The 16,520-nt window shown below is 45.4% G+C and overlaps 1 protein-coding gene across 1 annotated transcript; it reads right to left on the bottom strand.

The window, feature by feature from the left end:
- Positions 1-11,241: 11,241 nt before the first annotated feature.
- Positions 11,242-16,084, bottom strand: LOC311221157 (large ribosomal subunit protein mL65-like). Its single transcript, XM_084304972.1, has 5 exons — positions 15,498-16,084; positions 14,697-14,842; positions 13,454-13,556; positions 12,802-12,978; positions 11,242-11,697 (listed from the first exon to the last, which is right to left on the bottom strand). Exons 1-5 carry the CDS (start codon positions 16,063-16,065, stop codon positions 11,429-11,431), a joined length of 1,263 nt encoding a protein of 420 aa, XP_084161098.1. The 5' UTR covers positions 16,066-16,084; the 3' UTR covers positions 11,242-11,428.
- Positions 16,085-16,520: the final 436 nt, after the last annotated feature.

Below are 16,520 nucleotides of genomic sequence, written 5' to 3'. Positions count from 1 at the left end.
TCTGGGGTTTTCCCCCAGCCTTTCCCAATGCATCACAGCCCTTCCAATGAAGACATTTTGCCTAGTGTCCAACCTAAGTCTTCGCTAGTGCAACTTGAGGACGTTCTCTATTCGCCCGTTGCTTTGGAGATGAGACCGACCCCCATCCTGCTACAACCTCCTTTGAGGCAGTTGTAGTGAGACAAAGTCTCCCCCGAGGTTCCTCTTCTCCAGGCTAAAAAACCCCAGCTTGCCGTAAGACTTGTTCTCTAGACTCTGTACTAGCTTTGGTGACATTCTGAACAAAAAACTGAACACAGCACTTAAACCGTGCGGCCTCACCAGAGCCGAGTACAGGGGGACAATCACCTCCCTAGCCCTGCTGGCCACACTGCTTCTTACGCAAGCCTGGATACTGTTGGCCTTCTTGGCCACCTGAGCATACTGCTGGCTCATGTTCAGCCAGCTATTGACCAATACCGCCAGGGACCTTTCTGCTTCCAGTTTTCCATACTTCCTTCCCCCAGCCTTTAGCATTGCATGGGGTCATTGCATCCCAAGTGCAGGACCCGGCACTTGGCCTTGTTGACCTTCATACAGTTGGCCTCAGCCCATCCAGATCCCTCTGTAAAGCCTTCCTACCCTTGAGCAGATCAAAACTCATGCCTAACTAGGTGTCATCTGTAAACTTACTGAGGGTGCACTTGCTTCCCTTGTCCAGATCATTAAGAAAGATACTAAAATAACTGGCTGTGGTGGTTTTACTCAGGTGGGCAGCCAAGATCCACCACAACCCATCTCTCACACCCCCTCCTCAAAGGGGAAGGACAAGAAAAATATGACAAAAAATGCCCACAGGTTGAGATAAGGACAGGGAGATCACTCACCAGTTATCGTCATGGGCAAAAAAGACAGCATAGGGAGATTAGAGAAATTTATTACCTATTACTAACAAGATAGACATGCAAGAAACAAAGAAAAGAAAATAAAAACACCCTATTCCACCTCTTCCCCCTGAGCAGCACAAAGGAACAGGCAATGGGGGCTGTGGTCAGGCCCTGACGCTTCGTCTCCACCACTCCTTCAGGTCCCTCTCTGCCCCTGCTCCCTGTGGGGTCCCTCCCACGGGATGCCGTCCTTCCCAAACTGAACCTGGGGGGGCTGCCCACAGGCAGCAGCTCTTCAAGCACTGCTTCCACACGGCTCCGTACCATGGGGTCCATGCCCCAGGAGCAAACTGCTCCAGCACGGGTCCCCAAGGGTGGGTGGCAGCTCCCCCCAGACCCCCTGCTCCTGCATGGGCTCCTCTCCACGGGCTGCAGCTCCGGCCTGGGGCCTGCTCCTGCGGTGGCTCTCCATGGGCCGCAGACTCCTCCAGGCCACATTCACCTGCTCCACCGGGGGCTCCTCCACCCATGGGGGGGCTGCAGTGTGGAGATCTGCTCCATGTGGGACCCATGGGCTGCAGGGGGACAGCCTGCTCCATCAGGGGCCTCTCCACAGGCCGCAGGGGAACTGCTGCTGTGTGCCTGCAGCACCTCCTGCCCTCCTGCTGCACTCACCTGGGGGGGGGTTACAGGGCTGGTTCTCACTCCTCGTTCTCCCTAATGCTGTTCTGCAGCAATTTTTGTTTGTTTGTTTGTTTGTTTTACTCTTTCTTCAGTCTGTTCTAACAGAAGCACAAACAACATCGCTTACTGGCTTGGTTCTGGGCAGCAGCAGGTCCTTTGGAGCCGGCCAAAATTAGCCCTTATCTAACATGGGCAGCTTCTGGATTATTCTCACAGAAGCCACCCCTTCAGGCCACCACTATCAAAACCTTAGATGATTAGAAGAAAACTTAGATGATCTTTAAGGTCTCTTCGAAACCAGACCATTCTATAATTCTATGATCCTATGAAAACCAAAGTTTGGGGCTGAGATTTTCAACTACATTAATGCATAGATAGTCAAAAGCTGTCCTTTGGTTTAGAGGATTTTAAAGTCTTCTCTTTGTCATATGCATAACTTCTCCTCGGAATTCCAGACTTTTTTTTTTTTTTTTTTTCCCACTTCTCTCTAGGTATATGCATGGAATTTGAGTCCTCCTTTGGGAAGCATGCTTCAAGCTCAAGAGACAAGAGCTTACATTTAGATGATGGACCGTTTAGTGATCGACCTCCCTCTTTTCCCCATGCAGCAAACTCCAGCCATATCTAGAAGCCTTTTTCTCCTCTCCTTGTTCAATAAAGGACACTGGCCACGTTTAGCCAAGATAAAGCTCTTGAATCTGCTTCCTTGCAATGGAAACACAGACAGACATATAAGCTCAGACAGAAGCTTCTCTAAAATCACCATTCCCGTTCTTAGATATTTTGCTGCCGCATCTCCTGCTTCAGAACTTGTTTCCTTTGGTTGTTAGAAATGTTCTTCTCGTTTCAGGTTTGAATATATTAATGGTCAGTTTACACCTGTTTGTCCTCATGCCAGCATTGTCGTTCAGTTTAATTAGCTTTTTTTCCTTTCCAGTGTTTGCCTGCTAAAATATTGATGGAGACCAGCCATATCATCTCTCGATTAGAGAGTCTGAACAAGCTTCTCTCACACAGACACGTCTCCATTTCCCTGATCATCTTAGCAACCAATTCTTGCATTTCCTCCAGTTTTGGATTTCCATTGCACGTGACCAGACGCTACCCCTTATTTCACACTAGGGTTTTTTTTTTGCATCTATTAGGGTTACTAATCGTCTACCACAGCTGGAGACCTTTCTCATCATGTTGTCAAATCCAAATCACCTGCCTTGCAGCTGTACAATGCCATGAAAAATTTTTGCATAGGGTATTTTAAGGCTTTGGAAATACAATACAGAACAGAATGTAAGTCATGAAGCAAGTGAATGTGTAAAGGATTGTTTTTACTTCCTGTAAGGCTATTCAAAGGCACTGAATGGTTTCTGCATGCCGATACTGATGACACCAGTAGAGAAAAGCTGTAAGGAACCAGTGCAATGCTTTAACCTACACAAAAAATCTGTGAGCTGCCTACTGATGTTCTTACCACAGGCCCACTTCAGTTGGTTGGTGTATATTGTGCTACCATTCTTCTTGCTTTTGGAACTGCAAGGGCTTGGATGAAAGGGTCCAATAGACAGTGTGGTGACAGATGCTGACCTGCTTTGCTGACAGCTCTATAGGAAGGTTTTGTTCATAATATGTTACCCAACCATAGATCTCTCTGTTCTCAAATGCAAACTGACGGTTCAAAAAGGATCTATTTTCTTTCTTTACTGAGAGAACCTCTCTGATATATCAAAAGTATCCTAAACTGATAAAGCCATAACACCTTTTACTTGCTTAACCCATTCCACATATACATGCAGTAGAGAAATGCTGTTATCATCTTTCCTGACTGCAATCCACTAACAAAAACATGTATCTTTGAGCAAATACGCAAATATTTTTATAGGGATGTAAAGTGCATGTGTAGGTTGAACTCTTTATTACACATCCTTCAAAATGAAAGTGCTTCTGCAATTCTATAGCAGTCCAAGCAGCACCAATCTGAATGAAGTTTGCATTGTCTCAACTGCTATTTTAATGTAGTCTGTCAAAAAAAAAATAACTTTAAGGTCTAGAATTGGCTATGTTCATGTGTACATCAAAGATCACACTCCCACTCCTCACCTTAGGATAAATAAATAAATAAATAAACAAATAGGTGTGTCTTCCACTTAACTGAGAAAAAAAAATTAAAAGAAGATACCTCAAAGATGAGCTACTTTCTAGTTTTCGTGTGAATGTAATGAAAGCCCCCTACATCGTTTCAAAGCAAGGAACATCCAACTGCGAATTTGAAAGATGCACAGGCAAATTCTACCTTCTGTGGCTCCAGAAACCATTACTGCAGGGCAGCAAGAACGGCAGTGGCTTTCAAGACCACTCTGGCTTCACAGGTTTGTAAAGATAAAAAGCTGAAAAAGCTTACCTTGAAGACATGCTTTTAGCAAGCTTCACTTCACTAAGCTTGCCCATCAGCAAAAAAAAAAAAAAAAAAAAAAAAAAAAAAAAAAAAAAAGCCAGAAATCCTTTGTGAAAAGTAGATTTCTTAGTCACTTTGATATAGTACTTCAGTGCTATTGTAGCAATTACAAACAGTACCTCACACATTTCTCACGCATCGGGGGGAAAACCAGATAGTGGGCATCCAATATATGCCCTTCTGTGCCACTGGGTGCACACAAGACAAGTTTTTATAAGGATTGTTTTGTTTCATCAAAAATGCAGGAACATCAGCTAATTTTAACCCTTACCCATTGAGATATCTTGCAATTGAATCAAAAAATCTACTTGTGAAATTAGAGATTCATCTCCTAAAAGAAAGAGAGGTTGATCGACTGGAGGAAATAGTATACTGTCATTTTGAAAAGAAAGGAGAGCTATTTGGGTTCTGAAGCAACCGGTAAGTGACAATTCAAACATTTGCATTAAGAAACTTCATCATTCACTCAATTACAATATTCAGCTGCTGAAAGATGTATGCTTTTATGAGGAAATTTGTAGGGTCAGCTCCATTGTTCCAATGACTTAAGATATGTGAAAGACTGTTGAATAGACTCGTCTCAGTATGAATGTGAAAGACTGGATGAAGACCACAGGTATTGCAAAAGAAAGCTAGTTTATATAAATGTTTTTATAATACGGTATTGACAAGAGGCAAGTATTTATGTTTGTCTTCAAAGGTGTCATGAAGCTGAGAAGTGAGGAATGGCAGACACTCCACTTTCTCTTTCCTTCTGCTGTCACGGAAGCACATTTTGTTGTTGTTTGTTATTTGTTTTGTTTTCTTTTTTCTTAAGTGTAAATGGCATACATGTCCAGTTATAGGCAACTGCTTGTGTGCATTTTAGAGGCTTGGAAACTTAACCTCAGGTGTCATAATGATCCATAGAATTCTTTTGACAAACAATTATTGGTGATAAAGTATTTCTTTTCTGCTTAAAAAAAATAATAATAAAAAAAAAAAATTAGATGGTGAGAAACAATTCTAGCCCTTCGAAGGTGAAAAGTGCTGGTAGAAAGCACACAGACTTTCCAATGGCCATCAAAACCTAAAGACTCTGCCTCTACAAACTAGATATATCCCATAATAGTTCTTTGGCTGCACAAAAGACATGTTTTCCTCAGTAGGTGAAAAGTGAGCCTTGCAGCATAACATGAAACAGAAGTTATTACAAGCCAAGGGAAGTAGATCTTCAGATCTGAATGATACAATGTGCTAAATGAGGACTATACAGACCTCTACATCATATGCCATTATTTCCAATCTGAGAAGCCCTGAAGGAAGACAGCACAGGAATGAAGAGCTCGAGAAAGTCATGGGTCTGCGGGATAAGTATATGACCTGGCATACAACTCACAACTGAGTTGTATGCACAGTCAAACAGTTGCTAAGACAGTATTTCTAAAGAGAAGAATAACGACAAATAATTACAGGTTTTCTATTTTCTCTCTGCAGATACCTTAAACACCAATTTCCTGACTTCTGGAAGGGTCGTCTTCCTGCATCGCGGAGGCATGCAGGCTGGAGGGCACCACAGACCAACCTTACTCAAAGCAGGGCCAGTTAGCTTAGGCTGCTCAGGGCTTTGTCCAGTCAATGAATGGATACCTCCAGAGATGTAGAATGTAGGGCTCATTTGGATCTCCTATCCAGTGTTTGGACATCCTCATGGTAATTTTTCTTCTTATATCAAATAAGAATTTCCTGACTTCCATCTTGTACCTATTGCCTTTCTGCCTTTTATGCTGGTCCTCTTCCTTCTTCTCCCCCACAAACAGTAACAACACCACCAAGAAAAAAGCTGGCTCCATTTTCTCTAAGCTCTCCATATAGGTAACTGAAGAGAGCAACTCTAGTTCTGATGTGAGTTTCTCATGAACTTAAGCCATGAATTGAGAGGGAAAGAAATCTAAGCTGTTACCACAATATCTACAAAATATCTACAAAGCAAATAATGCTGTATCATAAAGCAGAATCACTCCTTTATGACAACTTTTGTATTTCGCTACAACAACAAAGAAGGCAATTGCATTTGAAAAAAATCAGAGGACAGTGTGTTTGGTGAAAAGCTGACACTACATAAAGTACTTAAGCTGTCAAAAAGCACATGCATTAAAAATGCAAAAGAAAATAATGCCCTGCTTTGCCAAGATGCTTTGAGGCACATTGTGAAGGAAAGTGCAAAGAGCAATACCACTAGATGTCACCCTCCTTCCACTGAGAATTCAGAAGCAGTCTTTTTTTTTTTTTTTTTTTTTTTCCTCCAGTTTGTGATTTTACAAGTATTGCTGGTTGAACTAGTAACATGCTGATTGCAATTAAGCTTTGCCAGATGTGTTGATTTGTAATCCAATTAAAAACTATTTGGTGGTGGTGGTGGTGGATGTAGTAGTAGCAGCAGCAGTAGTAGTAGTAGTGGTAGTAGTAGCCTTGTGCTCAGTTTTAAAAGACTAACTCTCAGGTGAGAATCCAATTTGGGATTTGCTGCTAATCTAAGATGAAACATTGCCAGTTAAGTTCATCCGATGCCACTGTAGCACAGCAGACACTGGATTGGGAGGGAGGGCACGAAGTCAAGGTCTTATTCCCATATATGTTACTGACATTCTGTATGGATTTGATACTGACATTCTGTATGGATTGGGCAAGACATTTCACCTCAGCTTTTCAGTTTTCCCTCTGCTGTTGACAGAATAGATTCCTCAGTGTAGTCTCCAATTATGATGGTTGCATTACCCTTGAAATTAGTGGTAAATGTTAATAATGTGATCTGCTCCAGTAGGCCTGAATGTAAATGAATCATAGAATCATAGAATATCCTGAGTTGGAAGGGACCCTTAAGGATCATCAAGTCCAACTCCATAGTCCAACTCCAAATCATAGAATCATTAAGGTTGGAAATGGCCTCCAAGATCATCAGGCTCAAACAATCCCTCCAGTCATTGTTACCCACTTAACGTTCTCTGTAAAGACCACATCCAACCTTTCCCTAAATACCCTCAGGTATGGTGACTCCACCACCTCCCTGGGCAACCTGTCCCAATGCCTAACCACTGTTTCTGAGAAGAAATATTTCCTATTTTCCAACGTGAACCTCCCCTAGTGCAACTTGAGGCCATTCCCTCTAGTCCTATCGCTAGTTAACTGCAAGAAGAGGCTGACCCCCAGCTCCCCACACCTTTCTTTCAGACAGTTGTAGAGGGCGATAAGGTCTCCCCTGAGCCTCCTGTTCTCCAGACTAAACAACCCCAGTTCCCTCAGCCGCTCCTCACATTACTTGTGTTCCACACCCTTCACCCTCTTCCTACCCCTTCTGTGGGTAAGTTCCAGGGCCTTGATATCTTTCTTGTAGTGAGGGGCCCAAAACTGATCACAGCGCTTGAGGTGCGGCCTCACCAGAGCAGAGTACAGGGGGACGATCACCTCCCTGGTCCTGCTGGCTGCACTATTCCTGATACAAGCCAGGATGCTGTTGGACTATTCCAGGGGGTTGCTTTGACAAAAGCAAAGGACCTAGCCCTTACCATGCCGAACCTTGTCCCATTGGCCCCTGCCAACAATCCAGCCTGTCCAGGTCTCTCTGCAGGGCCTTCCTACCCTCCAGCAGATTGACACTTCCCCCCCAACTTGGTGCTATCTGCAAACTTACTGAGGGTGCTCTCAATTCCCTCATCCAAATCACCAGTACATATATTAAAGGGAATAGGTAGGCCCCAACACTGACCCCTGGGAAACACCACTGGTGACCAGTCGCCAGCTGGATTTCACTCTGTTCACCACTACTCTCTGATTCCAGCCATATAGCCAATTTTTAACCCAGCAAAGAGTGTACCTGTCCAAGCCATAGACTGCCAGCTTATCCAGGAGAATACTTAGGGAGACTTTGTCAAAGGTTTTGCTATAGTCTAGGTAGACTACATAAACAGCCTTTCCTTCATCCACCAAGCAGGTCACTCGGTCATAGAAGGAGATGAGGTTGTTCAGGCAGGATTTGCCTTTCAGCCAGCCATTCTGACTGGGCCTGATTCCCCAGCTGTCCTCCACATGCTGTGTGATTGCATTCACGATGACCTGTTCCATCACCTGTCCTGGTACTGAGGTCAGGCTGACAGGCCTGTAGTTCCCTGAATCTTCCTTACAACCCTTCTTGTAGATGGGTGTCACATTATCAAATCTCCAGTCATCTGGGACCTCTCCAGTTGACTATGACTGCTGATAGATGGTGGAAAGCATCTTGGCAATCACATCCAAGGGCTCCCTTATCACTGCTGTGTGGATCCCTTCTGGTCCCATGGACTTATGGCAGTCCAGGTGGAGGAGCAGGTCTCTAACTTTTTCCACCTGAATCGTGGGGGGTTTCTTTCTCCCAGACTTCCAGGTCGGGAGGATGAGTATCCCGAGAGTAACTGGTCTGACTATTAAAGACAGATGTAAAGAAGGCATTGGGAATCTCAGTCTTTTCCTTACCCTCAGTAGTCATGTTTCCCCACCACATCTCCCAGCAGTCCTTCTCTGTTCCTAACAGCAGGCCTAGCGGGGCACCCCCTCCGGCAGGCTCACTAACCAGCTGAGTCAGGAAGCTGTCTTCCACACCCTCCAGGAACCTTCTAGACTGCTTCCTCGGGGCTGTACTCTATTTCCAGCATATATCCAGGAAGTTAAAGTCCCCCATGAGAACAAGTGCTGACAATTGAGCAACTTCTGCCAGCTGCTTATAGAATGCCTTTTCTGTCTCTTCATCCTGGTTGGGCGGTCTGTAACAGGCCCTCACCAGGATGTCTGCCATGTTGGCCAATACCCTGACCCTTATCCACAAGGAATCTACCTTATTATTCCCAGCCACAAGCTCTACAACGTCAAAACACTCTCTAATATAAGAGAGCCACACCACTGCACCTCCTTAGTTGCCTGTCCCTCCTGAAGAGCTTGTAGCCATCCAGTCGTGGGAGTGGTCCCATCATGTTTCAGAGTTGGCGACTAGGTCATAGTATGCTTGCCACACAATGGATTCCAGTTCCTCCTATTTGTTGCCTGAATCACTGAAAGTACTTCAGCTGAGCCATTGCCTGCACTTCCAACACTGCCATTGCACTCCCAGGCTCATCTCTAGCAAGCCTCCTTTCATCCCCATCCTCCTTCATGCCTAGCCGAAAGCCCTCTCAACAAGTCCTGCCAGTTCCTGGTCTATGATCCATTTCCCCACTTAAGACAGGTGGGACATGCAGCCATCAGCTCAGCTGCCACAAAAGCTGCCCCATGTTCAAAAAAGCAAAATTCTTGCAATGGCAGCAGTCTTTCAGACATGTATTTCTCAGCTGGGTTTTCTGGGCCCGCTCAGTAATAACATGAAAAAGGATGCAAGCTCGTAGTTTTGTGTAGTTTTGTGTTAAAAAGCAAAATCAACAGAACGCTAGAGAATGCTGCTCCCACGGGACAAAGCAGTAACATCACAAAGTTTCTGCCGAACAAAGCTCAAGCGTAGGAATGCTGCAGCTTCTGTGTTTTCTGCTTTTAAACACTTAGTAGTTATACAACCTCAAAAAAGCTTTTATCATTGTACAGAAGCATTAAACACCCTGAACAGATGAGTACAAGATGAAAGATTGCTGTAGAAAATTGCATGCATTATGACGCCTCAACTTTGCCAGGCAGTACAAAGAAGCAGAACAAAACCCATCACGCTTTTTAATCTGTCGAAGGGAAACAGTGACACCCACTGCTTTTCCAGGGGATCTCCTTGCCTTTTGAGAGCCACAGAAAGCTGCACTTGGTACTTTACAATTACAAAATAGCCAGCTCCTGCTGTCTTGCCCTCCTCTCTCACTCCAACACTGGGTTCTTCTACCAGGCTACACATCTACACCAGTATTTCAGACACTAGTAAAGCTGCACAGAGGAAAATCACCCTTCTACAGACTTGTTCTACTACAGCTGGACCCTTAGCATAGACAAAGGCTGAATCACAGAAAAAATTAATTTGTTTACCTTTGGAGCAGGATTTTCTTTGATTTTACATCAGGTGTCCACAGACATTACTTACAATGCAACACGCACAGTTTCAAGCTGTAGGTGAAAAAACTGTACCAGGCCAATTTGGGAAGATTGCCTGCCAGGTCACAATATGCAAGTGCCTTTTGAGTGTTCTTCCATTGTTTGCATCACCCCTTCACCACACCAGAAAACAAACGCTATCAGTCACTCACTTCCAAGCTAGGTCACAGGTCACTCTTTAAAACCAACATGCCTACCCAGCAGTTTATCTTCTGTTCCCACTTGGGACAGGCAGAATTTTAATCCAAGGAACAGCAGTTACCAGAATTAGAAATACTCAAGCTTTGCTAAACAAGAAAGTGCTGAAGGATTTCACTTCCATCAAAAAGAAAGCTGTACTGAGGTACTCAGTGCCACGGCTGGGTGCATATTTCTAGATTATCATTTAGATTACCTTATCATACTTTTAGATTTTATAACTGGTGGAGAAAGTCAAAGCCCTGTTTTTTCCGAACAGAGCAAAGCACCGATTACATAACTCTCTACATCTAACTAGTCTCCCATTAGAAAAATAATCTCCAAGCCAGTTTACAACAGAAAGAAGGATCCCTGGTTACTTGGTCTGAAGGACGCGCAAGCATGTACTTCAAACCAAGTCATGTGTGATTCAGTACTCTCTCTACAAAAGCAAGCTGGACTCAATCATTTTTAATGACACTGGAAAAATGCAAAGAGGACAGTGGCAGCATATAAAACTATAGAAAATATACATTTCAATATCTGAAAGCCAGATACTTTGTTAAGTATTCCTAAGCAGTCCTGACACTGTCGATCTTGTTATCAGGGATCCCACTCATTCGGAGTGGCCTCAGCAGTTCCAGAGGTGACAAGCTCTAATATGTGTATGCATGTGCATAAGACAATCATGGTCTGCAAGTTTTACTATGCCTGTACTACTGCTCAATAAATGCCTACAACTTCATCAGACATGCAGCAGAAGTGCTAGCCCTTCACCACTAAAAAATCACTTTGTAGACTGAGCTCACTTTCTCTTAAAAACATAAGGGCAAGGAAGAGTTCTTTTTTCAGGCACAGAATTAGCAGTTTTTCCACTACACTCTTTCCAACTCAGTGTGTGTTGCTGTGCTTCCAATAGAGCTCTGGGTAGAAACCATCCACCTGACTTTGAATGAGGAATAATATGCTTTTCATAGGAAATACACAAGGGGCAAAGGTATTCCAGACATTTATTTTTCAGTGTACAGTATAATACAGTTCAAGTCAAGAAATAAGGCCATGAAATACATGTATTGCGTTTGCTAGGCATAGTTGACTAAGAGCAAGGCATATTCCAGCCCGTATTCCACAGAGTTACAATGAAGTTCAGGCACGTGAACAGCAAGTTTAGTTTCATGATTTACAGCTCTTTGGGTCTGTTTAACAGAAAACGAACCAACTGAAGCAGAACTTCATCATTAAAGCCTTTCACACTGCCCTCTTCAACAACATCATATAATGGCTTACTGTCTGTTCCCCAACAGATATTCTTCCGAGGGTTATTTTTAACAGTTTCTGCAGTTAACGCCAAAGTATTCAGCTGGAAACAAAAGAAAGCAAAGTATTTGCCATCAGTCACTACCGCCTGTGATACAAAAGGACGCGTCACATCCGCTTCATTCCAGAATCCTGCAAAACAGAGAAACAACACTAGTTACACAGCACTCAATTCTCATCGGCACAGATGTGATCTAACCACCCACCCACACCTTCTGGGATTTTTAAACAAACAGGCATGCGATCCTGAAGTAAGGCTGCTGACATTTTACTTTTGCTCTCACTGTAGTTTCATTGAATTCACCGGGCTGAAAGAAGACACCAAGACACTTAGTTGTCTCATAAAATTCCTGACATTACACCGCTCGAGACCTAACACCTTTCCTTCTAAGGACTGAGGAGCAGCCGACTGCAGGACTGAGGTTTGGGCATATTTTCTTCTGTAATAATGTTTCTGCATAATTAATTCTCACGGATCAAAAGCACTCAAAGGCTTCAAAGGCAAAGTTTTAAATAACGCCCTTGTATAAGCTCTGGTTCATCCATGGTTCAATTAAATCTTTAGGGACCTGCTTTTAAGGATGGCCTTCAGAAGAAAAAGCACAAAAATGACTGCATGAGAGAAAAGGTCAGAGAACATTAGAGCAAGCGTTCATCATGAGGACAGGACAACCTTTACAGACTGATTGTCTTGTAGTCCCAAAGCTGTGAAAAAAAAAATTAAAATTTGAAGAAAATACGGATCCCTGTAGCTTACATAGGCTTTCAATTGCTTGTGAAGTCTTTTAGATGAAAGTAAGAGACTGGTAGCAGAAGCAAGGAAGATAAGGGATAAAAGGTAAAAAACAAGGAAAAAAACAGTTCGAGGCCTTTTGCTCATTTAGGGTCATTAACATTAAAAATCACACTCTTCAAAATGATGATATATGGTAACGTGGGATTTGGTGTGTGTCCTCCGCCCCCCATCCACCCCATTCCTCTGTAATGCTCAGTAGAGAAAAGTTAAGCTATAACTATAATAACTTAAGTAGCCAAACATAGTTTTCGGAAGATGGCTGTGTATAAATTATGGTGATTCGAGTCAAAGGTGTGCTTGCTTTGTGAAAGATTGCCAAGCACCTGACTCTACAGAGTTACGTATCTGATTATTTAATTAAAAGACCTTCATGTGGATTCCAACTCTGTGTGCTAATTGGCACAGCACACCAAGCACGAACCTACGGACAACAGTCTTACCTTGATACATTGCTTGAGCTGCTGTCCAGGCAAAGAGACTTGCGACACCATTAGCTCGATAAACAACTTCAATCTGATCCTCAAGATTCGCTTTTATAAATCTTTCCCTCTTGAGTTTATCAGGAATCAGGTGAAACTGTGTGTGGCCGTAACAGCATGGGTCTGATACCTTCGACCCTATGACCACCCCAAAAGAAAACAAAATAAGGAGGCAGGGTCACATAACATTCCTTATGATGCACACAAACAAGTTTTTACTGTCAGGCTCCAAGCAGATGAAAATTAAGACCTCTGCTGTGGAGGCATGCAAGTGCAGAGTCATACATTTCTCTGTGAGAATGGAGGGCTTGCTGAGTCCAAAAAGGTAACATATTCAAATGTCTCCGAAGAACATACATCAGTTCAAGTCCAGCTTTAACTACTAGGTTTCTGTTCAGTCCAACTCCTTTAGATCAATCCTGAGACAGAGCATCATATCCTCAAGAGAATGCTACTCCCCATTACATAAGTGACATACAATCTTTATTGAGATTCACATGCTATATATAATAATTATAAGAAAATAAATATAAACACTCTCTCTGCTGAGAGAAGGTGAAAGGTCAGGTGAAATGTCAAACGTAGTTGACATTTCTTGACTGGAAACTCTTACCTATAAATACCTTGTTTTCATACTGCTTTTTGAACAGTGGCAGTTTGGATGGTTTGTGATCAATAACGGGAACATCTCCGAGATCAGACTCCAACGGTACAATCTTGAAGAAAGCAGAAGAAAGAACAGCCATCCCGTAAGTTGTGATTCTGACATCTGGCTTCATGTCATATCCCATTTCCTGACTAGACACCAAAATATACAAGCTTTCCTTACATACAGCATACACATAATTTATTTACGGAAATCAATGAATACTATTTTTGCAAGAGAACCTGTCTCACAACAACTGCTAGTACATGCTTGTTATAACAACGTCTGAGTTTTCTGCAAATTATAAACAACATTGCATGAAACGGCGCTAAGATGATCAGCAACATTTCTAGCAGCAAACTAACCTGAACCACTAGGCTGAGCTCACTCTCCCTCTTGCTTGTGTGCTATGTTATGTGTTAAGGGGCACTACACAATTTAAAAAAATACAATAGGTGCCCATTCACCTTAAGCGCTATTAGCAGGTAACAGAGCTCATACTCAAATTGTCTTCCTGTCCTTTCTTTGGCTTTTATTGCCCAGACACTTGCTTCAAGATTTTGGACACCTGACACTAATAACTTAAACACTGTACAACCACATTCAAAAGAAATGTGCAGCATCAACAGAAAGCGGTGTGGGTTTCATTGTGCAGTGGAAATGGAGACCCTTACAATTGCTGTACAGATAGCATTCAGCCAAAGTAGAAAAAAAAGACAAGGATATTGAATCAGCTCCCAGAAACCTCAGCATTCAAGAAAACAAGAGCCTTTGGTGGGTAACAGTGCTCACATTCAAACTACATGTGCTCTCTCCCACTCCAGTCCTTTCATCTCCATTTCTCACATCGCCTTAAATTCTGAGAAGACCTTACCCATCATATTTCTCACTCTTGATTCCACTTATTCCTACAAGCACAAAAGAAGTTAACAGCCCCAGGCACATAAGGGCAAGAACACATACCTAAAGCATAAGAATGATCAAAGTGAAGTTCAGAACACCATCCCACTATCTGAAAAGCACTTAACACAGCAAGGAATAAGAGCATTATCACTTGAGAAACACACCAATGCACTCATCGTACAACTCATTAACCAGGGCCTCCACATACTACCACCACCAGCAACACATGCTATGGCATAGCCCCAGCAGCAGTCAGAAGCTGAAGTGAAAGAACCCGTTAGTAAGTTGCTGTTGAAAATATCCACACCTCTGGAAGTTGCTTCGGTACACGCAGCTGCAGGTGCGGCTTATCATCTATCTGAAACCGCACAGGATCGACTCTACCTTTTCGATGTCCATGCACAACAACCTCCTCACCATGATGCCAGTAGTAGTTAACCTCAGGGTTTAGGTCTGAAACAGAACAGAGAGGGAGAGGTAAATAGAGATCACACTTCTACATTTTCAACCACCCCAGTTCTGCACTGTCGCTGCAGCAAAATCGGAGAACCACAACCCACTTATACCATGTGTCAGCAGCAATGATGTGAAACAACATCCTTGCTGATGGACACCAGGCAGCAACACCAAGCACACTCATGCAGGCAGAGCTCACTGCCCAGCCCCACCACCTAGCATGCCCATAGAATCTTTAAGGTTCGAGAAAACCTTCAAGTTCATCTGGTCTAACCATCAGCACACTACTAAGGTCACCCACTAAACAGTGTCCCTAAGCACGACATCCAACCTTTTCTTAAACATCCCCAGGGACGGTGATTCTACTACTGCCCTAGTCAACCCATTCTAATGCCTGACTGCTCTTTCTGTGAAGAAATGTCTCGGAATTTCCAACCTAAACTTTTCCTGGAGCAACTTGAGGCCATTCCCTCTAGTCCTATCACTAATTATCTGAGAGAAGAGACCGAGCCCCAGCTCCCCACAACTTCCTCTCAAGGAGCTGCCGGACAGCAAAAAGCTCTCCCCTGAGCCTCCTCGTCCCCACACTAAACAAGCCCAGCGCCCTCAGCTGCTCCTCAGTTCCCTCACCCCCACCGCCCCCGCTGCGCACCAAGGGACGAGGCCGCCAGCAGCGGGTTGCGGCCGCACAGGGAGGCGGCGAGGGAGGAGACGAGCTGCGTGACGAAGGGCCCGGGCGTGTGCTCCTGGTCGCGGTACAGGAACGGCCGCCGCTTCTTCTGGTAGAAGCTCTCCTGCAGCAGCGCGTCGCACGCCAGCGAGCGCAGCGCGCCCAGCTCCACGCCCGCCTCCTCCGCGGGCCCCGGCTCCTCCGCGGCCTCCGCCGGCAGCCCCGGCACGAAGGCGGTCCTGGTGAAGCTCCGGTACCAGCGGTCGGCGTTCAGGGCGAAGGTCTGCGGGTGCACCGTGTACTTGGGCCGCTGCAGCTTCCCGTACAGCCGCAGCTTCTCCTCCACCGACGCCGCCTCGTGCACCTGCCGCTGGAAGTGCTCCAGGCGCCGCCGCCGGGCCGCCTTGCTCCGGGCCGTGTGCGAGGCCACCACGGGCGGGTACAGCGGCCCGGGCGGCGGCGGCGGCGGCGGCGGCGGCACGGCGGGCTCCTGCGACAGCCAGCGCCGGCCCAGCCGCAGCAGCAGCCGGCAGCCGCCGGGCGCCGCCATCTCGCAGCGGAAGGGCGCGGGGCGGGGGCCGCGCCGATTGGAGGGCGGCCCCGGTCACGTGGCGCCCGGCGGCCAACCGAGCGAAGGGCTGCCGGGAGGGGAAGGGAGCGGCCTCTGCGGAGGCGCCGCTGGGGCTCCCGGGGGGACTGCGCATGCGCCGAGGCTTCCCTCCGGCTTCCCGGGGCGGGAACTACAGCTCCCAGGAGGCACTGCGGGAGGAGCGGCGGCGGGCAGGCAGCCGGGCTCGGCCCCGCCCCTTACCCGGGCTCGGCCCCGCCCCTTACCTGGGCACAGCCCCTGTGTCTCCGAGCCGTGCCCCTGAGCCCCGTGCCCGCGCGTCTGACCAGTACCGCCGGGGAGCGTGGCTCGAGCGTTTCTCTGGGGTTTTCCCCCAGCCTTTCCCAATGCATCACAGCCCTTCCAATGAAGACATTTTGCCTAGTGTCCAACCTAAG

Source organism: Netta rufina, assembly GCF_964035555.1.
Source record: "Netta rufina genome assembly, chromosome: Z".
In the NCBI taxonomy this organism is placed as follows: domain Eukaryota; kingdom Metazoa; phylum Chordata; class Aves; order Anseriformes; family Anatidae; genus Netta; species Netta rufina.
This window is presented reverse-complemented; position numbering and strand designations above follow the sequence as displayed.